Source organism: Castor canadensis, chromosome 2, assembly GCF_047511655.1.
Source record: "Castor canadensis chromosome 2, mCasCan1.hap1v2, whole genome shotgun sequence".
Classification (NCBI taxonomy): domain Eukaryota; kingdom Metazoa; phylum Chordata; class Mammalia; order Rodentia; family Castoridae; genus Castor; species Castor canadensis.
In genome coordinates this window covers 144317413-144344025 of record NC_133387.1, presented here as the reverse complement: position 1 = coordinate 144344025, position 26613 = coordinate 144317413, and the positions used below count along the sequence as shown (strand labels likewise).

General features: G+C 36.0%; 1 protein-coding gene across 1 annotated transcript in view; it reads right to left on the bottom strand.

Moving 5' to 3' along the window:
- The window catches only part of Unc13c (unc-13 homolog C), a 541194-nt gene that overhangs the window by 63062 nt on the left and 451519 nt on the right, over positions 1–26613 (bottom strand). The window contains exons 27-29 of the mRNA XM_074065986.1: positions 24937–24993; positions 20295–20375; positions 6982–7129 (exon numbers count right to left, since the gene is read on the bottom strand). Coding sequence (XP_073922087.1) covers positions 6982–7129; positions 20295–20375; positions 24937–24993 — 286 coding nt within the window. The remainder of the gene's footprint in view (positions 1–6981; positions 7130–20294; positions 20376–24936; positions 24994–26613) is intronic.

Sequence of the window (26613 nt, the reverse complement as noted above, 5' to 3'; positions counted from 1 at the left end):
TTACAGGAAAATTAAGATTCAAAGTATAACACCTAGCCATTTTAGGATAGTTTGAAATGCAGAAAATTATAAGAAGGCAGGAAAAAAAACTAATTTAACACAGGAAGTAACTGCTGTTTATTTTGTAATCCTATAAAAGAAATTTTATTTCCTAATCTTTGTTAATTTAGCAGCTCTCACCTATTGTATTGCCAAGCTGTATCTTGAGTCAGCCCTTTTCTCTCCATCTCTATTCCTACCACCCGAACCCACCTTATCTCTCACCTGAATTTTTGCAACAAGCTCCAGCTCATCTGCCTGCCTGCCTCATCTCCTGTCTATTTTCTATACTGCATTATTGCTCAAATCACATTAATGGCATCCATTGCTCTTGTGTGTGATGGCTTTCTCAAAAGTGCAGCCAGAAGCAACGTGGAATATTAGACCAATAATTCAAAGACCTCTGTGTGACTTTGCAGGGTTATTCTAATGCTTGGGTGAGAAAAAAAATGTATATAAAGGCACCTTTGTACTGTAGAGATTGTCATATGTAATGTCATGTCAAGTAATTTTGTTGTAAAAACATACATTATTCAATTTTGTAATTAATTTGATCAATTTGAACTTTTGAGAGGCAAGTAACAGAGAAATCTGTAAGTCAGAAAACAGAGAGTCTAATACCACTAATATTAGTATAACCTAGGAATGAGATCTGGCTCTTACCCAATTTTGAAAATGAAAAAATGCATCACAGAAATACCTGTGCATAGAGTTGTTAATTTATTATGGATAGTGTTATGAAAAAAAAGTAATCTTTCAAGTATTCATGCCAAAACCAGAATGAATAAACAGTGGAAATATGGATATGTTAGTGTACTATGCAGTAAAAATGGTAATTTCCCCATTGCATGACATACACAAACACCTCCTTATTCTACACGGAGGGTCTGAACTCTTACGTTTTACAAATGGTTCACCAATGGCTCCCAGTGGTTTCAATCTGATTTCAAATTTCTAGAATAAATGAAATGCTGGGAAAGATAAACTGCAGTATGAGAAAGTGGGGTCTGGGATGTTGATGTCCTGCCCAGTGTGGAATGGCAATACTCCTGTGTTTGTTCTGGACAACTCAGTCATTAAAATTTGATGTTTTCTTTCACTGTAAACAGAATCATTCTGACACTTGATCTGCTTATTTCAACATGTTAATTTTGGTGACCCAAATGAAAGAAAATCATCATGGAAATGAAAAATGAGTAAAGCTATAAAAATTTATCATTATATCAATCAGAGTATTAATAGAAAACAGACAGAAACAAATTAAAGTGACATTTTGGGTGGTTGAAGGAACCAAATGCTCACAAAGTTTTAGCTGGGGGGCTAGCGAACTACCAGGGATAAAGAAGCCCCCTGCCATGTCCATAAAGCATGAGGCACAGAAGTGGTCACTGGGATTTGGAGAGAGTTAGAAGACAATACTGAGAGGACTAGGGTCAAAGGATACAGTCAGCCAGAGGGGACCATGCCTGGAGGGAGCACAGACAGTGAATGAATGTCTGACCTTAGTCCTCTCTCTTATGCAGATTTGGGGAGCTCCTTTCTGCCTGAACCAAGTGGAAAACAGATAGAACCTCCTGTGGTTTGTAATTCACACAGCTCAGGTTGGCCTCAGGGGAAGAGGGAAAGGTAGACAAGGAGGGGCAAATGGAAGGCATTGAGCACAGCCTTTCACTGAATGTTACCTAGTACTTAGCTCCTAGCCTGACCTGGCACAGGGTAAGAGCTCTGAAAAGTGAGTCAAATGAAAAGATAAACGAATCATTCAGTGAGGTGTACTTCATTTTCAATTAGTCATTTTTGCATTTCATATAATGGACTGAATAAATCATGATTTTTATCATGATTTTAAGAGTTCTATAAAAATTAATCTCATTGTATCTAACCTTATATATCCTCTCAATGGCACTTACTGTCTTCTATCTTACATGATAATTAAGGAATAGTATCAGCCATAAAGTTATAATCTTTTTCTCTAAGGACACACACATACACACTCTTTGGGCGTGCCAGTTTCTAGCACAAGACCATGAATAAAGTTACTTTCAATAAAGGGTTTTGATTATATTAAGTCACATATAAAGACTATGTTATATACTATGATTTATAATCACATAAACTTATATATGAGGACCATGTTACATCACACAGTTTAAAAATTTCTGCCTTTAATAGCATTCATTTTTTCTAAGATTTGCTAAGCACCTACTTTGCATCTTGCATGTGCTCAGAACTTACATTTCAATGGCAAATAAGCCTAGTGCTTTTCTCCTTAGGATTTACATGCTGAGAGAAGAGAATTTAGCAACCATAGAATGACTCACTGTGCCAGGGAGTGTTACAAAATGAATACTTCTGCTAGTGGGGAACAGGATGGAGAAGAGTAGGATGGGGAGGGAAAGTAAGCAGTGATATCCTACACACCAACAAAAGCAAGTAGATACCAGAGGAATGAAATCAGGCTATATTCAGAAGGGTTTCCTGAAAGCAGGATGCATTATCTTACATCCAACTTGGATTCTTACAATGGGAATACTTCCAGTTAATATTCACAAGTGTCCTGGTTCCTGAGCATGCCTGGTAACAGTAACCAGGACTAGAATGAGAGAAAGCTAGGAGCAAAGGATGAAGTCAGAAGTTTGGGGAAGCAGTTTGTTGCTGACATAGAAATAAAAGTATCAATTTAAAGGTTATCTACTGGACACGAGGTAGATTTGGTCATATTAAAAAGTAAAGAGGAGAAAGTACAACCAATTATTCAAACTAGGGAAAAGGAAGCCTGGGCTGTGGAAAGTCATAGTAATACACCTGGTTTCACTGCTGATGAAAACGAGTGTGAGGAAGTGAAGGAACATTGTCTCCGCCACTTACCCATGGGGCTCAGTACTTCAGCAAGTTTCTCCATCTCTTTGTGACTCAATACCTTAATCTTGAGAGGTGGGACGATGTTACTGATTTTGCAGGATTATTGGGAGGAATAGCACAGAGGTTGTGTGGTACACAATAGATGTTTGCTCTGTGTTACTGCAACCTTATCTAGCAATTGTCATTTCTAGTCTGGGAAAGAAGACAATCTATTCAGAACCACATCACAGCATCCTTCCCATTAAAATTGTTTGCATACAGCTTCTTCTTACACTGAAGAGCCTCATCTAAAGGGAATGCCATCAGAGTGAACACAACGTCTGAACAGCCAAACTTCACAAATTCTCATTTTTCTACTTGTGACTCTAGAGAAATGCAAACCTTCAGTCTTAGAGGGCAGCTCTAGCTAGTCCAATGGTCCCCAGGGACAGAACAGGTGACAGATCTCTAGGATAAGATGCCAGTTCTCTGGTTACTTCAGAAAGGCTTATTAGCTAAAATAAAGAAACCACTTCTGACTAGGTTTTCAAACCAGCATTAAGTTGAAAATTGCTAAAGGGATTTTAATATTATTTGAACATATAAACTGAAGATATTACTCAGTATTTTCTCCCATAAGTGACCATCCAGTTGGAGTTTCAGTTGTGGTTCTTTGGCTTCAAAACTCATTTCTTTATTTTAATGCTAGCTCTTGGGCCAACTAAATATTTTTAATGCTAAGTTCCCTGACATAACTGATAAGAAGACTCTCTCCATAGTAAATCATATCAGAAAATGGTTTCTCTTCTAGTTCTGGGCATATGGTTGTTTTATATTTGTAGGAACATAATTAGAGATAATGCTCTCTCTAGGCAATATGACTGCAAATATCTATATTTGAGAGACTTCCTAATTTTACTCCTGAGAACAAAAGGGTATTTATAATATGACATTTAAACTTTTTCTACTTTATTCTGGACATTGTCAGAAATAATATGTGTTTTTCCACTTAAATTATAAAAATGACTATAAAAATAAAAGTGACCAATCCCTATTGCACTGAAATATATTCATAGAATTTAAAAGGTGAATCAGTAGCTAAGTGTTTTCTGTTTCAAACTAAAATATATTAGACTTCACTTCAGCAGGATAGAAGCTATCAAAATGTCCAAAGTGATCTGATTTAAATTTCAAGAAACTTCAATAAGCAGGGACTTAAAAGATTTTACTTACATAAAGTAAGTAAAAAAGAAGATGAATCATAGAATAAAGCCACTCAAAGGCTGGGCATGGTGATACATGTCTATTATGACAAGAGGAGGAGAAGGAGAATCCTGGCTCCAGGACAGCCCAGACAAAAGTTAGTGAGACATCAATAACAAGCTTAGGTGTGGTGGTAGCCCAAGTCTATGGCTACCCAGAAAGTGGAGGAAGGAGGATTCTTATCCTAGGTCAGCTGAGGCAAAGTTAGCAAGAGACTTTATCAGCTAAACAAAGGAAGAGCAAAAGGGCTAGGGGTATGGCTCAAGTGGGAGAGTGCTTGCCTAGAAAGCCTAAGGTCCTGAATTCAAGTGTTGGGGGGGGCGGCAAAAAAAGAAACAAGCACTTCAGCTCATATGTTTTAATTTATATAGTCATTAACTAAAATTTCTTCTTTCTTTGTGAGAGAATTGTAGCTTAGACATAAAACATCTCTTTTTCTGTGAAAAGCTTTTGTGACTCAGGTTCTTCATGCTGTAATAAAAACTCAGATAAGGAAACAATACAACACAGACTGGCACAGCGATTAATCATTCTGTACTTCATTCCAAATTGTGTTAGCCATTGAAAAAACTACTTAATACGTTAAAGTTTTATGCATTTTTCACTGTCTGCTACTGCATGAAATAGTCAAAGAGCTCTTGGTATAATGAAATAGTTGTTCGGAAAAACATTTTTTCCTGATGAATACTGTAATCAAGATGCAAGAAATGCACTTTGTTGCAGCCTCCAAAACTGTAAGTAACACATCCTTGAGAAGCAAACAAAAAAGTGCAAATTCTCAAGCTAACTGCCCAATTTATGCCACTGAGCCAACTTTTGAAGGAAGAACACCTAAAAATTATTATAAATATTAAAATGCTTTCTACTGATGTGCCCTAAAAACTACCACAGAATTTCTGTGTGTGTTAACTCTGCAGAGAAATCGAAGGCCCTTTTCACAACATCTATTGATCAAAATAGGTAGTGATATGGTGAATTTCATTTTAACAACAAAATAAACATCTTTTCCTGATGACAATACACTCTTGACATGCTTGCCATATGGGGACTTCGAAGTTAAGAGTGCAAGTGCACACCTTCCCACACAGCTTCTGTATCCAAAACGCCTTTCTCTTTTTACTTCTTCATTACCTAGGCTGTTCACTCACTTCTCTCCCTTTCCTATCTCCTGAAGCCAAAGTTTCCATTCTTCTAACTTGACTTATTTTATATTTCTTTTCTATTTTCAGCCTGTATTACATCATGGTTTCCAACCTCCACACTGTTGACATTTGGAGCCAGGTATTTTTGTTTTATTTCTGAAGGTTGTGGGTTGGCCTTAGTCTAAAAGATAACCATAATATGATCAATACTCATAGATGTGACAACTGAAAGTCTCTAGATATGGCCAAATGTCCCCTGAGGGACAAAATCACCCTGCTGAGAACCACTGTATTACAGCAACTTGTATAGGTAACATCACATTCAACTTTGAATATTGCCTGTTACATGAGACTTGGCTAGAAGAAAGGCTCTGTAAATATTTATTAAATGAAGGCAGTAGAAGATGGTGTTTTAGAGTTACAGCACATCACCAGAATAATAAACCTTTTCCCCATATGAACTGAGTTCGGTTTCACTTAAGAATTTAAGAATACTTCTACATCCATTTTGGATTTATTTCCCCAGCTTTGAATGAGCGAGAGAAGACTGTTTTTCCAATATGATAGCTCTCACTTGAACTCTGGTTCATAAATTTCTAATGGGCTTAAAGAACCCTGTACATTTTTTCTTTTCTTTCTTTCTTTTTTTTCCCACTACTAGCAAAAGATGACATCTGATGCAATTCCACAAATAAAACAAAGGGAGAGAAATGTAGGGGAAAATTGAAGAGGATGGAGCAAAAGAAGTTAGGAGAGGAAGTAAAGAATGAGAAAGTGAGCAAGCTACAATAGGTCTTTTCGTATTCAAATAAAAATATTTTTTAAAGAAAGTGTATTTTTCAACTTGAACAGGATTGAAAGAAATAATTTAATTAAATGTAATTGATTTTTTCATATATACTTTAGTTAATCTTACTCAGACAAACAAGAAAAAATAGAAAAGAAAGGATGATAAAGAAAAATTCCAAATAATGAAAAGAAAAAAAGCTGAATTTCATTAATTAGTGCCATATTTCTAATTTAACAAGCATGAGAAAAAAAACCACAAGTAATGGGGAAAAGTTCATTCAAGGTATTAGTTGTTATACTGATCATCAAGGAGATTTATATATAGTACGTAATAGCACAGAATCTAGATCTGCACTTGCTGTACTGGAATCAGGCTTCCCGCTTCTTAGTAATGGTACCTTGGGTTTGGGTTCTTCCAGAAGTAGAACCTGAAATAAGCATTCATGGGAGAGAGGGTCTACCTGGTGAGACATCCCAGAAAACATTTGGTAAGGAAGGGAGGAGGTGAGAAAGAAAAAATAAGGAAGCTAAAATCAAATTTGTTATCAAGGCAGCCCTCTGCCTTGATGGAGCCCCATTTCATAGGGGCACTACGAGGTGAAGTATATGTAGAATACACTTTAGAATTGTACCGAGTGGGGAAAATGGAGGCTTTTCTCACTTTCTTTCTTAAAAAAAAAATCCATTAACTTCCTACTCCCCTCAATTATAATTAATGAATTATAATTCTGGTAGTTTCAATAGAGTAATAGAGAATTAATAAACCATAATGAATCATAATCCTCCATTCTTACTTATGCTTCAATTTACTTGAAGAAAAATATTCATACTATTTATAATAATTCTGAGGTTGAATTTTAGTTTAGGGTTCGGTTTTTCCTATTTTCAGGTTGAATGTGTTACTTACTCTGTGAGGTTTGAGTGTCTATGAATTTCTTTATCAAGGCATCAGTAGTTTGGGTATAAAGACTGAGAGCGTATCTCAGGGAGTGAAGATCTGGGCTTTTCTCCAAGAAATTCTTTTTCAGACCATTTCCTCCTGCATGAAAGTATTGCTAAAAAGAAAAAAAAAGTGATATAAGTGAGGGATTTAAGAGTAAATACTGGAGGAGGGACTTTATTATTCTAGTAACAATGCCCCCAAAATAATGCAATGTGATCAATATAAGGTGGGAACAAAGAAACAGTACAACCATTTATCCAATGCTAAGTCATCATCATCTAATTCAGCTTTCCATGAAATGAGATCCTTAGAGGTCTAAGCTTTTTCCTCTCAAAGCGTTGGTTAAACAAATGGGATAGTGAAGATGTAATGATCAGAATCTCTATGGAATGATGGGCTTAGGTAACAATTGTCAACTTGGTTATTCACTTCTATTTCCAGAGAATACCTAGGGTTGTCAAAATATCACAGAGAAGTTAGCTCCTAGTCACATAATTTGTAGACACTAGTTTGAAATTCTAGACCAAATATCTTGCCCATCCTGTAATCACACAATGGTGCAGATACAGGCTAACCTGATGAAGCAGAAGTCTTTTTGGAAATCCAGCACCCTCTGACCTTTGTGTCTGATAAGCATAAGGAAGCACTGAGTTTTTGTTTATACTATTGTCACTCAACAAACTCAACACATTTCAGATTTGTACATAAGATAAAAGAGAAAATATATGTTCATGATAATAACTACAGTTGTTGAGGGATCTTAGTGTTTTTCATATTGTTACACACAGAAGTCTTTTTAAAAAGCAGAATGTCTAGAAATATGTGGTAAGACTATGGATTTGTTTCTAGCCACGTACAATGGTTAGATAATATATTTACAATATTCTGCTAAGGTTAGATTAATGGTTTTCTCTATGTCTCTTCCTGCATTAAAAATGCTAGAGAAAATGGAATATTTATTGGGAACCACGCCTCCCTGTGATCTATAATTTTCTCAGAATGAAATATTTTGAAGATACTCTATAAATAATTATGATACACTCTTTTAAGTGGAGGTGTGTCATCTCTTTATCCCATTCCTTGGGGCCGGAAGCATGGCTCAAGTGGTAGAGTGCATACTCAGCAAGTCTAAGGCTCTGAGTTCGAACCCCAGCACCAGCAAAAAGTCAAGCAAACAAAAATTTACATATCCCACTCCTTAAAGATGTCTAAGGTAAAACAATTCAATGAACTGAAAAGTCATAATTATCTGTTTCTCATCTATTTAAAGGGATGTGCATTTACAAATGCACATTTGTAAAGCGTCTGAGTGTGCTTTCAAAGAAAAAAATGTAGAGGAGAGTCAGGATATAAGCCAGAGAAAGCAAGCAATGGTAATATAACTGTAAGAAAGATTGATACATTTGCAGTCTAACTCCCCAAGAAAAACTTATGGTCATGTACAAATTCTACTTGTTGATGATGCTAGCTGAGTGTACTATGAAAACACGAGTTCTGGCAAAGCTTATATAAGGTTATAAACAGTCAGCAAAGAAAAATGGATAATATTGAAAACTGTTCTGTATTTTTATCTTATAAAATACTTAAATATTTCTACATGTAGATGGTATTTATTGAGGACTGTGAGTCCAGAATTGTTTCAAGTGCTTTGATGGATTAAAAAAATAATAATTTCTTTAAGAAACATGATATGATATTAATAGTGGAGAAAAAATTAAAGGGGAGTATTGCGGAATGAAGGTTTAGCTTGGTCTTGACTTTGTGTCACCTAGAAGAGGAGTTGGGTATTCTCTGGAGGTGTGTTCACATAATGAGCCAAGGAGCCATCGGAAGAAATGCTCATCATAAGATAAAAGAGCAGTGTATAAACTGAGCCAAGAATAGGAGGAAGCTCTGGAAGAGAAGGCATTCTCTCTGTTAGTGTTTCTCAGACAAGCCCTAGTCTTATCAAACCTGAGCATAAGTTCTAGAAATTTATAATAAAACTGAGGAGGGGGTAACAACAATGATAAAATGACCCTTTTGCATTTCTAAGAAAAAAATGGGCAAAAAGATTTAAGGGGTATTCTATTTACTGTACCCATCTGGTTATTTTCACTTACCATCTTTGACCTATTTAAAAGGCATGAAGGTAGAAAAAGACTAATAATGTAAATGGTTTTTGCTCATAGAAATGCAAATTAATTACTCCTGGTGGAATGCAACTAATTATTGCTCTGTAGATTGATCTGTTTTGACTCAATTTGTGATTTTTTTAAAGATTTTTTATTGCTTCCATATTGTTCTTAGAATTCTTCTCTTAGCCAGTTGTAAAATCTTCCTTATCACCCCTTTAATTGATAAGTTCAATGACCCTTTTTATAACTGCATCTTACTGGTTCTTTCATTAGTTGATGAATTAAGTAACGACTTTGGCATATTTCATAACTGCACATCTATGTTCTCTTTTAGAACTTATTCTTTAACTGTGTGTATAAAGTCACACAGGTGATAGCATTTTTAAGGATGACCACAGTTCTTATTCCCTAATTTGTGGGGGCCATGGACCCTTGGGTCACTGTGATAGTATCGGTGGTATGGTCTGCCTTCCTGCCTATTCTCTCTTTCTCTCCTTAGCAAGTATTTATTAAACCCATTCCATAAGCCAGACTTTGTGCTGGATACCAAAGATGTAATGTAAAAGAGGCACAGTGATATCTTTCAAAAGGATTATAACCTAGTGCCTTGGGGAAATATAACCAGCATGTAAACCAATGACGCCAACAATATGTTACAGGTGTAAGAAAAATTGTTTGACAATACAAATAATGGGGAGAGGCAAACAATTCTATTGAAGGAGTTAAAAGATGTGGATTCTTTGGTGTTTCTCAGTACTGCTATTTTTAACTTCAAAAAGCACTAGATAATTCACAGCAGGGAACTAGACAAAGAGGACAGTTCTACTGAGTTCCCAAGAGAAACCCTGGGATTCTCAGTGCTATCTAGGAAGAATTGGGATACTTGTAATTCTCACAATATAGCCCTTTGATATAGCTTTAAAAAATACTGTTTGCTATTTTTTTATTCCGTTCTCATCATTAAATTGTGATGCTTAGAAGCTACATATTCCCTCTAGGCAGTAGAGGTCCTAGAAAAATTAGGAGATGATACTGTTTTCTTAGAGATTCACAATGCTTAGTAATACAAGGCTTTAAACTCACTGTGGTTAAAAACAAATCTGCCTAACTTTTTTTAAAATACATCTGGTTTGTAAAATTATTTGGCCATGGGGCATCTATGTCACTGAATATTTATCCACAATTTTGAGGATACAAATGTTATTTGGGAAACTCCAGGAAAGAACATTTTGACTGGACCTCATATAATTGAGATAATGTTTTGAGGACCTAGAAGCTTCATGAAAGGAAATAGGAGGTAAGCTATAAGTCAAAAACTAGGTATTTATCTTTGAATCCTTTATAATAATTCTGTAGGAAGATACATTTTTCTACTAAGGCATTATTCTTATGACTTGCAACGTCAGTGACTAATCATGAAGTAAAAACAAAGATAGGCGTTTGTTCTGAATAAAGCCCAGGTTTCTCCCTAGGCCTAAGGGTTTAGGTAAGGATCTCAATTGACTTCTTCCTTTTCAGCTACAGATTCTTAGGAGTCCTTCCATTAAAGGTTCTAGCAGGATACTTGGTGAACGGAAGATTTGTAAGGGCAGAACCCATGCCTTTGTCTTTTGAGTGCATTTTGTAATAGGAGATCTTGTAAGACAGTAAACCAGGAAGTAGGGTAGCAGTGTCAGGACAGAAAACAAATTACTTGGTGGGGAAGAAAAAAAGCAGCCTGTTCAGTGAACTTAAGTAGCACCTGCCACTGGCTTCTCACTCAAGCAGAGAAGGAAATAATTTCTATGGTTATGCACATGTAAACTCCACTGCTTTATGGAAGCCTTTCACTTGGTCTTCAGAAGCAAGGTGACAGCGCTCAAGGGTAGTGGTCTGATTTTTCTCTGGCACAGGAAATCAGGAGAAAGGGGCTGTGGTTATTGCATGAAACTTGGCATTTAGAGATTTCACGTTCAGTTTTGACTCTCTGCAAGCAGCCCTGAAGGAACAGGAGAATGGAATTTTTATTTTGCTGAGGCTTAGAGGAAAGAAATGAAGAGTTGAGATGTGGGAATGAATGTCTTACGTATTAAACAAATTCCACTCTCCATAGCTTGTTATAGTTCAGTCGATTTCCATTCATTACAGTGAATTATATGTTAGAAGGAAATTACATGGTAGAGGGGAATTATATGCTAGAGGAAAATTTGAGAATGTGGGGTTTTTGAAGCTTTCTTGATGTTTCCCTTCTACATGTGAAAGTGGATTGTTTTCCACTGGTTCTAAACAAAAATGGTCACTCAGTTTCTTATTGTGTTTATGTGACCTGAATCATTATCTAGGACCCTCCAGTTTGGTGTCTTTGAAAGCTCTATTTATACTGGTAACAAGTGGCAAAAATAAATAAATAAATAAATAAAAATTGGCAAAATAAATAAGGATAGGTCATTTCCTCTTTGTTCAAGGAAAGCATCTTCAAAGTCTCTGCTGGAACTATGGAGAAAGTGTTTGTTTAGATTATAAAGAATAAGGATGTCAGCTGGATGAGTGTCTCTATGCTTGGCCATGTCCTGGCTGATATTTTTACCACGGATTTGGAAAGACAAAGGAGAAATCATGTTTTTCATATGAAATCATGTGAATCATGAATCATATGAAATCATGTGAACCCAAGCTTAAAGTTATTATATTGGATGGCACAAAGGACCTTCAGAAAGGTCTTGGCACTCTAGAATGATGGGTCATCATGTACAGAATGAATGGCAAAGAGAAAATGAAAGCATCTCATTCATAGCAAATATTCATACCCATGTTCCTTCAAAGTATAGGATGGTGACATGCCTTAAAAACATGAAATTTATTTTCCAGATTTTCGTTATTTCACTATAGTATTTTCACTTTGTATGACTGGATATGCAATATACTGACTGGCAGAGGGGTTGTCAGGGAAGGAGTGGGAAGGTAAGAAGTAGCCTGAAAATGTCCCTTAACAGAGTAAAACAAAAAGCAGACATGCACCTGTTTCTTGTCCTGTCAAACCTAGTGATCCTGCAGTTGTTAGAGATCTGGATGGAGCCCATCAAGTAGGTGGGCCCACTCTTCAGCATTCCAGAGTATTCTATGGGCAACAGGCTGAGGTTGCTTTGTTTTCCTTTCTCCCCAAGAGGCCACTAAACTCCTGTGGCTATAGAAGGAGTCTCCAGCCCCACATTTGTTTTGGGTACATTTATGTATTTTGGAACAAAATGGAGGGGTGTAATATCACAGTGACTCAGTTCTGAATATTGACCTTTTGATTCTTCTGCACACAAGTGGCCCACAATTTCCTTGGTGAGATCATTAAATAGATGGTCTGTGCCTTGGCTACTTGGTCCTTTCAGGACTGGCATTTGTATTTTTCTCACTTTGAACAACATGAAAAATTTAAAAACCATGGGGTTTTATTTGCTCTCAAGTTCAAGATGACTTAAGTGATGGGGTAGCAATCAAATCTAATGAAATCTAATTATGCATTAATATGCATAGGCCAGATAGGCCAAGACAAAGGGTGTGATAAAGCAAGAACATTTTCCACTGGTTAGAACACATCTGGGGCATCAGGTGCATCCTTAGGCTTCAATTCCTCTTAGAAACATGGAGGGCATCTGTGTAAAAAAGTTGGTAACCAGCGCTTCGTCACCTACTTTAACAAACAGCTGCATTTTACTTGGAACAGAATGAGAAAGGCTGTCACATGGAAAAGGAATTAGAATTATCTTATAGTAGTTCAAAGGACAGAATGAGGGCAAAGATATAGCTAGGAGTAGCAGAGAAGATGATTTTGGCTTGACATGAAGAAAGGCTTTTCAACAGTGCATCTTACAAATCAAAACTGTCACTTGAGATCCCATCACCGGCCAGTATTCAATGATGACCAGATGACCATATGGCAATAACACTGGGTGGCATATCTCTATATGAGCAAGGGTGACAAGGTGTTAGGTCATGTTTCTAATTCTGAGATTCTAGAATCCTTTGCATTTCTTTAACGGTCTGCTCTTTACTTAATAGCATGTGGGAAATGGAGTTCTGTTTTCTACACAATGTGATTTGGTACATAGGTTAGTTAATCTCTCACAGTATTGGTCCATTCATTTACATAATCATAGCACAAATATCCCTGCTGCCTGTGGTGGTTAAAAATGTAATTAAACACTCTATCTGGAAGAACTTTTTCAATGGTTGAGATCTTTTTGCTTGCAAGGGAATATATTTCATTGGTGGAATAACTGTCAAAACTATATCCCAGCTTTGTCTCCCAAGCATAAGCCTCTGTCCTAAGAAGATTACTGAATATTTATTTCCATGTTCCTGTCATTATATCTAACTCCAACAGGAAAATTGGGAAATAGCTCTTCTACCTGATTTATCAGTTACTCCCATTTGCTTTCTTTTTTTTGTGGTACTGGGGTTTGAACTCAGGGTCTTGCACTTGCTAGGGAGGCACTCTACAACTTGAGCCATACCCCCAACTCTTTTTGCTTTTAGTTTTTTTTTTTTCAGAAAGGATCTCCTATTTTTGCCTGGATAGACCTTGGATTGTGACTTTCCTACCTATGTAGGTAGGATGTAGCTGGGATTAGAGGCATGAACCAACCTGTCTTATTTATTAAGATGAAGTCTTGCTAGCTTTTTGCCTGGGCTGGTACTGAATTGTGATCCTCCCTATTTATCTGCTAAGTGGTTGGGATTTTAAGCATGAGCCACCATGCTGGCTTTCTATGTTCCTTGAAGTAAAACCTCTGAATTAACCTGGCCTCCTTAATTCTCTTGCCCCACATCCAACTGCCACATTCCAGTGACTCTTGCTTTATTATGTTGCTCCTAACCATCTTTCACTTTCTCCTTCTGTAACCACCATCTTGGTGATAGCTCTCATTATCTCACAATAAAATAACTGTAGCTAATCTCTTTAACTATAATTGTGAACTGTGCAATCTATTTTGCATAGTTCTATAAGATTTTATTCTAAAATGACACTATTCACATTCCTAGTGGGTCTTTTTATTTTTTAATTACACTGAGGACCCCAAAGGTTGTACTTCCAGCCCAGACATTTCCCTTCAATCTCATTTTATACCTCTTCAGTATGAAAACACTCAGGTCCAGTCTGGTCCACACAGTGGTCTAATTTTGACCCCAGGCATTTTATTTTGTGCCATTCCATGGTAAAAATCCTTCTTTTCTGTTTATCCTCATGCGTCTTCCCCAAAGGAAAACTTCCTGTGCATCCTGAGAACTCCACTGTATCCTCAAACATCACTCCAGCTTTTAGTTTTACCAGTAGCTCTATCTTCTAAAACCTTATCATATTTTATCTGTGCCCTGCAATCAGCATTTGAATCACCCTGATCTATTGCTTACACTATTGTCTTGTAAGTCAATGAATAAAAATAAAATTATTTAATTTTCAACGTGTCCCTTTCATTTTTTAATCTAGACTAGAAACTACTCCGGGAGAAGGAACAGAGCTGCTTGCCAAAGGGACATCTCAAGGAATGTTGAAGAATGTTAGGGGGGTTTGTGTTCTTATAGTGAGAAGATGCCACACACAGTAAACACAAAGGCCAGAGGGACAGGCCTCAAGAACATGAACCACTGCTTGGGGAAAGAGTCAAATTTAATTGTTAGCATTATTCAGGGTGATTGAAGAGATTATTAGTAAAGGAGGAAAAAAACCCCACTGGTTTCCAGCAAAATATATGGGATCATGGGTGTGACAGTGGAAAACAGTTCTTCTAAATGAGTCAGCCAGTCAGTCTTCAGGTGCTATGAAAGTTAACATTTGTGAAAAGTTTCCTACATGGAAAGATCTGATTGATTTAAATGTGATAACTCATTTTATTTTTTCATAATAATTCCTAAGTAGTATTGTAATATTATTAGCCCATAGGAGAATAACAAGCACCATTATTTCTCTCTCTCTCTGTCTCTCTCTTTTTGGTGGTACTGGAGTTTGAACTCAGGGCCTCACACTTGCTAGGCAGGTACTCTATCACTTGAGCCACTCCACCAGGCTTTTGTTGTGTTGGGTATTTTTCAGACAGGGTCTTGTAAACTGTTTCCCTGAGCTCACTTCCAACTGCAATCCTCCTGATCTCTGCCTCCTGAGTAGCTAGGATTATAGGTGTGAACCACCAGTGCCCAGCTTTTTCTTTCTCTTAATCACCTGCTATTTTGATGCTGCATTTACCAATGGTATAATTTCCCACATAATTTCAAATATTTTATTCATACTTACATGTGTATCCATCTTCTGACATTGATAAAGGTTTCATCCTAGACACGTTAATATACTGGTTCATTCACATCAGGATAGGTGCTGAGTAATGCTGTTAGATCTGACTTGGGGGTGGAAGAGCTATATAAGAAGTACCATTTTCATATTTTGAAAAATAACTGGAGACATTTTTTTCTGTTTTTTATAGTCTTCATGAAACCAAAAAATAAAGCACTTCAGACTTGGCTGTGATTTGTGAGAAGAAAACAGTAATGCTAAATAAAATAGCAGTATAAATATTGTCTACATGCTTAGCAAGCCATTCCTTTTTACAATCCCGATAAAATTCTCTAAATTCTTCATATTTGTCATATATTAGTGATCTTTTAAAATTTATTTTACTAACGGGAAACAAGCTAATTTTTTATAAGTTTGCAAGAAGGATTTCCTTTTTGGTTATTTTGGTAGCAATCTTCCATCACACTTTTTTTTTTTTAACTTCAAATGGTTGTATTATACTATTGGCAAATCCACTCAGATAATTCATTTTGAAAACTAGGTATAAGCATTATGCACTCTTAATTACTGGAATTTTTTTTAAAGAAATCATTTGATATTCAAAAATTATATTTCACTACAAATAGATAACTCCTTTATATATCAGACAGAATATGCTACTTCTCCCTTAACATATTTTAGTATTGTCTCTTTGTTGACATACTAAAGTTGATTCTCTGCCTTGGTGTTTAAGCCTCAGCATTCTGATTTGAATCCAATGTTCCTCTTGTGTTCCCTGGGATACTCAGCCATTTATGCTTTATTTCTCTACCTTACCACCAGTTGACATTTTCAGGCTGATGATAACCTTTTCTCATATCACATATGCTTTTTTCTTTTGACCTACAATGCCATTCTCTCATAGTTTTGTCTTTCTTCACCCTCTAAGTCCCAAACACCCTTCTCTGGGGAGCCTTTACCCTACACACCCAGAGAAAATTCATCACCTTCTTTATGTCCTCAGCAAAAAAAAAAAAAACTTTCATTTTATTGACTGTAACATGTTTTTATTCCTGAGTAAAAGGCAAGACCTCTCATCTCTGTGTATTTCTTCATCATTCACTGTACTTTCTACATATAGTAAGGTTTCAAATAATGATTTTGAATTATAATATTGCAAACTGAGTAGGTTATTTTGGCTTTCTCATGAGCAGCGAAAGTTTAAATGCAAAAACTAAACTTATAGTGATAAAAAAGAAGGTTCTGAGAAGCAGCACATTGCACATTGGATAACAGGGTAAGAAACTCAGAGGCATAATATGTGGTTCAAACCATATTCAGCTATTCTCTTAGAATCTTGAGTATAAAGAAAGGTGTTATCTAGGATTGAATAAGGGAATAAGCAACCTTCAAAACTATATTTGAATTCCTATTTAAATTCCCTCCTTCATACTAAGAAATGGAAATTTCTAGAAAGACCTAACCCACGTCTCTTATTTTTAGAACAACCTCTTTGTTGCCTCTATCTAATGTCCAGTACATCCACACACACGTCATGTAACATGTAATAATCAGGTTCATATAAGGAATGATCTGAAGGAATTTGGAAAGGAGGGGAAAGTCAAAACAGCTAGCATTTTTATGTGTGCTTCACACAGCATCATAAAATAATTTGAGGATTAATCAAGATGGAATAATTTTCTTCAGTTTTTTTATTCAAGTTCAAGTCAGAATAGCTGCTTTGGGAAAAGAGCTCTTGTTTCTCTTTGAAAGAAACCCACATTTCAGGGATCCCATGGTAGTTCTGAGTATTCATGAGATAGGGGACTAGGACTCAAAAGTCAAATTAGTACACCTTAATAAAAATAGAGGTCCTCTATTAGATTCTCCATTTCTTTGTGCATTCTAAAAAGGTTGTTGGTTATCTGTCTCATAGCTGTGACCTTACTGCTTTAATTTTAAAAGCTATGGCTTTGGCTGCTCTAGCAGGTGAATGAAATGTGTCAAAGCCCAACAATCTTATCTGCAGCATGTAATCATGATTTCTATTGCTTCTGCCATATTATCTACTCTTGATTTATAATTGAAACTACATACAACTGGTATGAAAATAGTTGTAGCTCAATTAAGGCTTAAGTTTTTTGGAGACTATTTCATAGTTACGCTTATATAGCAGTGAAATATTTACATTATTAAATAATTAGAAAATAAGTAATTGAAATACGGCATTCTAATATAGAAAGAAGCAATCCCTCTCAAGAAATATTATCCATTTTGGCCTGCTACATTATAATTAACATAGTTAACATTAGTGAAATATTGTGACAAAGAACCAAGAACACTGCCTTTAGAGTTTGAACTCCTTTCTCTCTTTCTTTTCCTTTGGCAGTAACGGGGTTTGAACTCAGGGACTAACACTTGCTAGGCAGGCGCTCTACCAGTTGAGTCATACCCCCAGATCTGAATGATCATTCTTGACTTATCTATCATGTAAGATGTTTCAATGGATCAGGTGATGTAATCTCATTACATCAGAAAGATTTGACAAATGCAAAACACTATTTCTGTCTTTATTCTACAAACTACTGCTATGGCATTCTCCTTCATCATCTCTCTGTTTCTCATTTCTAGCTAATTTGATTGAAGTGAGCTAAGGAAGAATTAAGGATCATCTCTTTGGCAGCCATTGGGAATTAGAATTGTGGTACTGGCCACTTTGGTCTAAGAACCTTTCTCATGAGTCTCTATGTTATGGTGCTCTCTTTGCTAGGCTCCAGGCAGACAATTAATCTTTATTTCTTAAAGTTACAACTCTGTTATGCAGTGCTTCTCCTTCTCCTGAATGTCTTTGTAGACCACATCAGAATTAGTGCTTGGTAGGATGGTCAGTGGGGTAAATATCAGAGGCAGACAAGCTGAAAGGAGTCTCAGCTTTCACACACTGATGACAGAGGCCCTACATGCAAATTTCAGGTGAGAAACTTAGCAGATGGGTAGACCACATGGTCAAGAGAATTTCCTGGCAGGCACAGCCATCCTAACTTGGAGGTCCCTAGAGAAAGAACTAGCATCAAAGAAATTAGGGAACTGGGACCTGATTACAGCTCAGGAGGACCAGAGTCAAGCATTAGTCCTGAAGGAATGAGACAATGACATGGGCTCATTTACTAGATCAGAAATACCAGATAGCATGTTGTCCCCATAGAACAAGGTAAGGGTCTGGCAATTGAGACTGATTTAAAAGATTTTCACAGGTCACCTTAGAGGGATGAAAGTGTATTTGAGATGTCAAAATGTGAATCAAGGGGATGTACTTGGAGATCAGGATTGCCTCACAGTTTGGGGGAGAACTCAGCCTGCAGGTGGTGGTCATGTGGTCCCACAAAGAATAATTAGAGAAGTTCTGGGGTTGGAGGCAGAAGCCAGGTGGTCAATACATTGAATGCCACTCATTTCCATAGAACACGTTTTACTTCCTCATCTAAGATCATGCATTGTTCTAATAAAATCCATGAGGGGGCTGAATTCAAATTCTAAAAATTTTACTTTATTTTTTTTGGAGTATACGCTAGAACTTTTTCCTTTTCCTAGAATTTCCTATACATAGTCAATAGCATTCCTATGACTCCATAGATAAGTCAATTCTTGCTCAAATTTTTTAAAATTTTAGAAGAGAATTAACTTTGCATTTTCCCTATATTTCTATGTTGTTCATTTTTCCTTAATATTATTTTGCAGTGCTGAGTGTGGCAGCTCATGTTTATAACCCCACCACTCAGGAGGCAAAAAGCAGGAGGATTTCAAGTTTGAGGCCAGGCTGGGCTACGTAGTAAGACACTGTCTCAAAATAAACAAATAAAAAACAAGTTCTTGGAAAATAGCTGAGTGATAGTTCTCTTGCAGAGCATGTGCAAGTCCCTGAGTTCAATATGGAACGTGATAAAAAAAATTTGCAACATACCATATTTCCAGACAGAATTCTTGCTCCCTCATTTGAAACTCCATTTCTGTAATCTCACTGCCTATACTCATGCTCCCCAGTTGCCACAAGGTGCCATAAAAATCTCTCATAACATTCATTTTGTGTTTTTCAACACTAATGCAGCAGCAAAGATAGCCTCACTTTAAATGCAGAAAGTGTAAAACAAAATCTATCTGGTGATAGTTTTGAGAAGGAATGCAATTGTTATTCAGGAAGAACTCTACATTTATAAATTCCATTGTAATGTGTGTTTCCATCCAATGGGAATTCTGTGTTCTGCAAATGACTCATAGTAGCCAACAGTTCTTCATTGTACTGTTCATACATCCTGAATAATAAGATGCTTCTTCCAGTGAAGACTAGAAACACTGGACATAGTTTGCATTAGAAGGTAAATAAGTTTTTCTTATACTTTAATATAGTTCATAGATAAATATAAAATATATGCATAAATGTAAAATGAAGCAAAGAACTTCTAAGTTACATCTTGAAACTTGTACACACTTAACTCACACTATAATAACTTCTGGTCAAACTTTGGTTGTTAAATTTGAATGCACACAGCACAAGGTTTCTTAGTTCTAGCAGAAAATAAAATAAAATTTTTATATTACCAAGAAAGACTAGAAGGAGAGAAGGTTGGTATTTTAAAAATAATTTCAAATAGCATAGAAAACATAAATACAAATTCTATTAACCTAAAACCTCCTTTTTACCTTGGGTTTAGGGATATGTCTTTTTGTGAAAAATGTGTATTACAACATAAGTTTTGTACACATTTTTTAGAGAAAGTCAATGCAACAAAGTATAAAAACATTGTAACATGAGTATAAGAAAGAGATAGGCTGGCTTAATCTATTCAATTATCTCTGACATACCTTGGGGGTACCTGACTCTAGGAATGCTAAGACAGGGGTACATTTCTGGGGGTATATATCCTTACCTTGATGGTAGCCAGGACCACCTCCATTATAGCACACTGTCTTGGCGTCAGACCCTTGGCATCCTCTCGAATCATGTGCTCCTGAAAAACAGGTTAACAGCTGCTTACAAAATAATCAGTTCACTTATTTAACTACTCTCAAAAATTCTGCAGAATTTCCACACACAAACATTTCCTGTTTGAAATATCTTCTTTATATTGATGCATTTAAATGATTATTTTTGTCATATATTTAATAAATATCCATTCTGTTAGAGGAAGACATACTAAATGTCCACTTAAAAACAGATCTTTTACAGAGGTGTGCCTTTATTGTCACAAGTTAATGTTGAAAAAAGAGGACAAACCTGAAAAAATGTGTGTCAAAGCCTTGTCATCTTAATTCCTTGCTTTGCAAGCTGTCATATTGAGAAATGTTAAACATGGAAGAGATTTAGGGGGTGAATTTCAGTCTCTACAATTATTACCGAGACAGTCTACTTTAAGTGTAATGTCCCCCTTCCCCAATTCTCTTCCTCAGACCACCAAACTATTTGCTCATTACCAGGAAGTTATCCAAAAAACTAACAGAATTTGTGGATATTTTCATTCTTTTATAATCATGTTAATATTTTATAACTGATTTCATTATTTTACTATTGACTTCTCCAATGGTTCAGTGAGGTCTGTCTCAAAGCTTATTTAGGGAAAGTTAGAGAAAATAATAAAGAAAAGTAAAATTTGTCTAAGAGAAAACTTTTTTTAAAGAAAATCTTGACCTTACAAATTGATACAATCTCCCCAGGGTTGTACTACTATATTAAACACCATTTAACACACATTTATTATTTATTATATGCTTACACCATACTAGGTGATTGAGAGAGACTGCTTAATTCCAATTTGTGTGTGTGCTTCTGTGTGAATTAGAGGAAAAGTCCCATGTGTGGACACAATTCTGAGAATGCATGGCTTAATAGATCAGTGCCTTTAGTGTCTCTTTTCCAATGAGAGTATAGCTTCAATTCAGCACACATGGCTTGGTAAGTAGAACATGGATTTGATTGTGGCCTTCTCTTACTTCCTTAGCTGAGCACTTTGGTGCAATGCACAGCTCATGTAATCATATCTAGAGGCTCATCCTTCAATTCTGCCCCTTTTCTTACTCTATTATTTCGTGGATGGTATGACTTCCTGTAGATAATCCAAATCTATGTCTCACTTACTTCTTCCACTTTTCAGGATCTACCTTGGCAACTGTCACCTGCTAGTCCCTCAATATATTTATGGTAATTGAAGGTAGTTCTTTTGGCATTTCATAGGGTTCAATCCCCTTAAGTGGAATCATTGTCTTTGAATATTGTTAAAAAACAAACAAACATGAAGTAGTGTTGCATGGATCCATGATGATCTTCCTTTGACACAGGAGTTTCAACTTAACCATAAGAATTTATTTAATACTTTTTAAAACAGCAATATTAAATACACATCAAAACTCACAGAGTAATAGGAATATTTGCTAAATTACAGGAAGAAATGCTTTATGACAAGTAAATACAAATATACTAAGCAAATCTCTCTGGTTTCATCAATCTTTACTATTATTACAAGGTAGTCACATTATTTTTAATAAAGACTAATAAATATGTTAGCCTATAAAAATATAATTCTTGCTCAAAATAACTTTCTGGAATTTAGCAATAGCTCATTCAAATAAAGGGGTCTCTGGAAAAAGTCACCAATGATTTATTGGCCATATAAAAGGCTCATAGTCAACTCTCAGTCTGAGGTGAATTTCATCAAGTATTTTTGATATGGTATCAACAGTCTACAAAGGCTTATAGACTTATTTAATTTACTTTTATGTCAAATAAATTGATCCCATTAAATAGTAATGTAAGTACTTGTTTAATGAATGAATCCTAAACCATACCCAAATGCAGAGAAATAATTAGTTCCCCACATTGCTCTATTTTTCTTGCTCTTGAGTTCTTTTAAGTAAGGTAGTCATCTTTTAATATTTATATGTGTAGGAGTTCTGAAATTATTCATCAGTATAATTATTTCAAATAATACCTTTCCTGTAGGTTAAATTTGCTTTCAAACTAATATATTAAACCTTTAAAGCAGTTTAAAAATTTTTAAAAAGGAAGTAACATTCTAGTAAAATAGGAGCAATGAGCTTTGTTAAATGTGAAGTTCTTTGTGCCAGCTGCAGTTTCCATATTGTGTATAAGATTGTAGATTTGTAGATATGTAACTCAAACAATAATGGATTAATAATTTAAAAATAAAAGAAAACCAATGGTCAATAATAATCTGGTCCAGAACTAAGTTGTCTTTTCATTACCTATGAACAACAAGATTTATCTTTAATCATTTAGATTATTTCAATGTTGAAGAAATAACTTTTTTTTTTTACTCTCCTACCCTGAGGAAATTACTCTTTTAGATAATTTTATTCATAGTTTACCTTTAGGAATTAAAAGAGAATTCACCAAGTTGGGTGGGGTGGCTGATGCCAGTAATCCTAAGCAAAGATAGTGACAACTTGGTTCAAAGTCAACTTGGGCAAAAAAGTTATTCAGAACCCATCTCAAAGAGCAAGTGGGAATGGTGGTGCCCACCTGTACTCTCAGCTGTGTGGGAGGCATAGGTAGGAGGATGATGGTCTGAGGCTGGACCAGACAAAAAGCCTGGAACCCTACCTGAAAAATAACTAAAAACAAAAAATGGCTGGGGGCATGGTTCAAGGAGTGCTTGCCTAGCAAACACAAGACCCTGAGTTTAAAACCCCAATACCACAAAAAAAAAAAAAAGAAAAAGAAAAAAAAGGGAAGAAAATAATAGAGAAGGAGAAGAAAAAAGAGAATTCACCAAAATGCAAAAAGTTAGGAAGGAGGTTACAAAGGGTGCTAAAGTGTTACATTTCTATAGTATCTTAATTTTCCAGCCCCAAAGCATGTAATCACTGGGAATCCTACCTCTCTCTCACTCTGAGTTCATAAAGTTTAGACAGAGTTTACTGCATGCCCCAGTTCAGGGTTGGATATATGAATAAAGCCAACTGGCCTATGTCATTTTCCCAGGCTATAGTGATTGGCTTAGAAGTGGTAAAAACAACCCCTCAGAGCCAATGATGTATCAGTAGACTTTATGGGAAGCCTGACACTGAGCTGGGTGTTTTTTTCTACAAGATTTAAAGTTCAAAGGATATAAACTAGAGACAACCATCCTACAGGCAAGCAGGAAAGTTTGTTGTGGCAATCTATCCAACAAGAAGAGCAGAGTTGAGAGATAGTGAGTTACTGGGTCTTGAAACATTGTTTGAATCCCTAATCAAGCAATCATGGAAGCTAGAGTTAGCCCTGGACTATAAAATTTCATGTAACAATAAGTTCCCTCTTTGCTTATGTTAGCTGGGTTTCTATCACTTGAAACAGAAGCAGTTATAGCTGTTATAACATTCATGAAACAGAAGCCTGGGGAAATGGAGTGTACTGGACAACATCACACAGGTGCTAGACACATGGTCAGGGTTAGTTTTTTTACAATGAGATCTATGCTTTTTCATCTTCATGGTTTTACATGAGAAACTTTGGCACTGTATAAATTATTTCTCAAGGTAGAATCCAGAAATCCCAAGCTGACAATAAAAATAATAAAGAAAGGGAGAGAGATCCATGATTGAAAACAATAGTTTGGTAGTAATATCTACCTTTTTCTTTCCTTTTAACCATCAACAGCTCTGAACACCTGTGAGAAACAATTTTAGGTGACAGTTATGTTTTCTAGATGGATTATTTTAGTTTTTTTTTCCTGAGGAAGGAGATAATATAGGTGATGAAATAGGATAAGGCACATCTTTTCCTCAGTTATTATGCAAGTTGATTATCTCTTCCTCTGTGTTGTAGATACAAACCAGCTGGGGCCAAATGAATGTAGCTCTCTTTGTAAGTAGGAGGTAGTACACTCTTTGTAGTTACAAAGCAAAGATAATATTATGTATTTTCACAACAATTCTGTGAACTAAGTGTTGAAATTTCCTGCATTTTACAAAATGTCATAGCTAAAACACAGAAAGGTTAAATGATTTGGCTTAAATCACATAGTTTGGAAAATATTGAACCAAGGTCACCTGTGTCTGGAACCCATCTCCTTAGTTATAGTCTAGTAGGTAGAAATAGAATGAAAATTGTATTTTAGTAAGCCAAGGTCCTATTCTAGAGAGATAGAGAACAAGCTTCCCAGTATAAATTCAACATTTTGTAAATTCCAAGTAATTCCCACATATAATGAGGTTGAACATGGTGACAAGGTTAATGCCCACTTTGACAAGTTTCATTTTCCTATATCATGTTTTTGTTTTGACTTAAGACTTCTCTAGACTTCACCAGATTTCTATGCAGTGGTTCATTTTGATTTGTCCATACAAAATCAGTTTAGTAGATAAAAGAAAATATATTCTCTAATTTGCTCCAGAAACAATAATGCTGAAGGCTACACTACAAAGTAAGAAATTCTTAAAGAGACTGTGAGATCAAACATATGTCTTCTTAATCCTGTCATGCTAGAAACCATTACTAGTAGAAGGATGGCTTCTTGCAGAGCTGTAGTTAGCTCATTACTTTTCACCAGCAAATGGTTTCCTTATTTTTATTACCTTCAACTTTGATAATTGTCCGAGATCTTTAGCTGCAATGAAAATCATCTGAGGTCCCTAGAAACACAGAGAAAAAAGAAAAAGAAGACTCAGTCTCAAGATATTTAGTATTAGGCAGAGTGGAAAAGTAACTAATAGAGACTTTTGTTTATATCCCTTCTTGCATTTTGGTTGTTATGTCACATGCTCTTAATGGGTATGTTGTAAAGAAGGGACAAAGATAGTCGGGTATACCTGCAACATAAGAGTTCTCATAGGTGTTCCACTTCTGAGAGAATGGGTTGCACTCATGTAACCTGTTTAATGCACCATACGGATTAAACTTTTATTTAATTGGTTTTTGCAGAGGCAACTCCCTCACTTTACACACCCAAAGTAAATCTCTGTAGAAATTTAAGACTAGCACTGGAAAAGGTAAAGCTGTTTTTCCTAAAATGCTGTCTAATCTATCAAGAAATCTGACTTCTTAATCTTTCCCTCAGCTAAAGGCTTTCTGTAGAGACTCAAAGCCCTGGAGGAAAAAAAGCAAAACACTGGAATAAATCATTCAGAGCACATTAGATTGAAAGATGGAGGAATGGTATGTACATGTGACTGGAAGAGCACTAAATTTGGCCAAATTCTTTAGTAGCTTGGAATATTTTCATAGTAAGGAAAATCAGCTATCCTGAACTAACACTTTCTACATTCCCATTGTATTGTGGAGTATATAGTCATTGGAGAACAACAACCATGGCTAATTTTTTTTTTTAAATATAACAAGTGGTTTTTTTTTTGAGACAGCATTTTTATTTTTTTATTTTATTTATTTATTTATTTATTTTTTCATTTTTCTTTTATTATTCATATGTGCATACAAGGCTTGGTTCATTTCTCCCCCCTGCCCCCACCCCCTCCTTTACCACCCACTCCGCCCCCTCCCTCTCCCCCCCCAATACCCAGCAGAAATTATTTTGCCCTTATTTCTAATTTTGTTGTAGAGAGAGTATAAGCAATAATAGGAAGGAACAAGGGTTTTTGCTGGTTGAGATAAGGATAGCTATACAGGGCATTGACTCACATTGATTTCCTGTGCGTGGGTGTTACCTTCTAGGTTAATTCTTTTTGATCTAACCTTTTCTCTAGTACCTGTTCCCCTTTTCCTATTGGCCTCAGTTGCTTTAAGGTATCTGCTTTAGTTTCTCTGTGTTAAGGGCAACAAATGCTAGCTAGTTTTTTAGGTGTCTTACCTATCCTCATCCCTCCCTTGTGTGCTCTCGCTTTTATCATGTGCTCATAGTCCAATCCCCTTGTCGTGTTTGCCCTTGATCTAATGTCCACATATGAGGGAGAACATACGATTTTTGGTTTTTTGAGCCAGGCTAACCTCACTCAGAATGATGTTCTCCAATTCCATCCATTTACCAGCGAATGATAACATTTCGTTCTTCTTCATGGCTGCATAAAATTCCATTGTGTATAGATACCACATTTTCTTAATCCATTTGTCAGTGCTGGGGCATCTTGGCTGTTTCCATAACTTGGCTATTGTGAATAGTGCTGCAATAAACATGGGTGTGCAGGTGCCTCTGGAGTAACCTGTGTCACAGTCTTTTTTTAGGTGTATCCCCAAGAGTGGTATTGCTGGATCAAATGGTAGATCGATGTCCAGCTTTTTAAGTAGCCTCCAAATTTTTT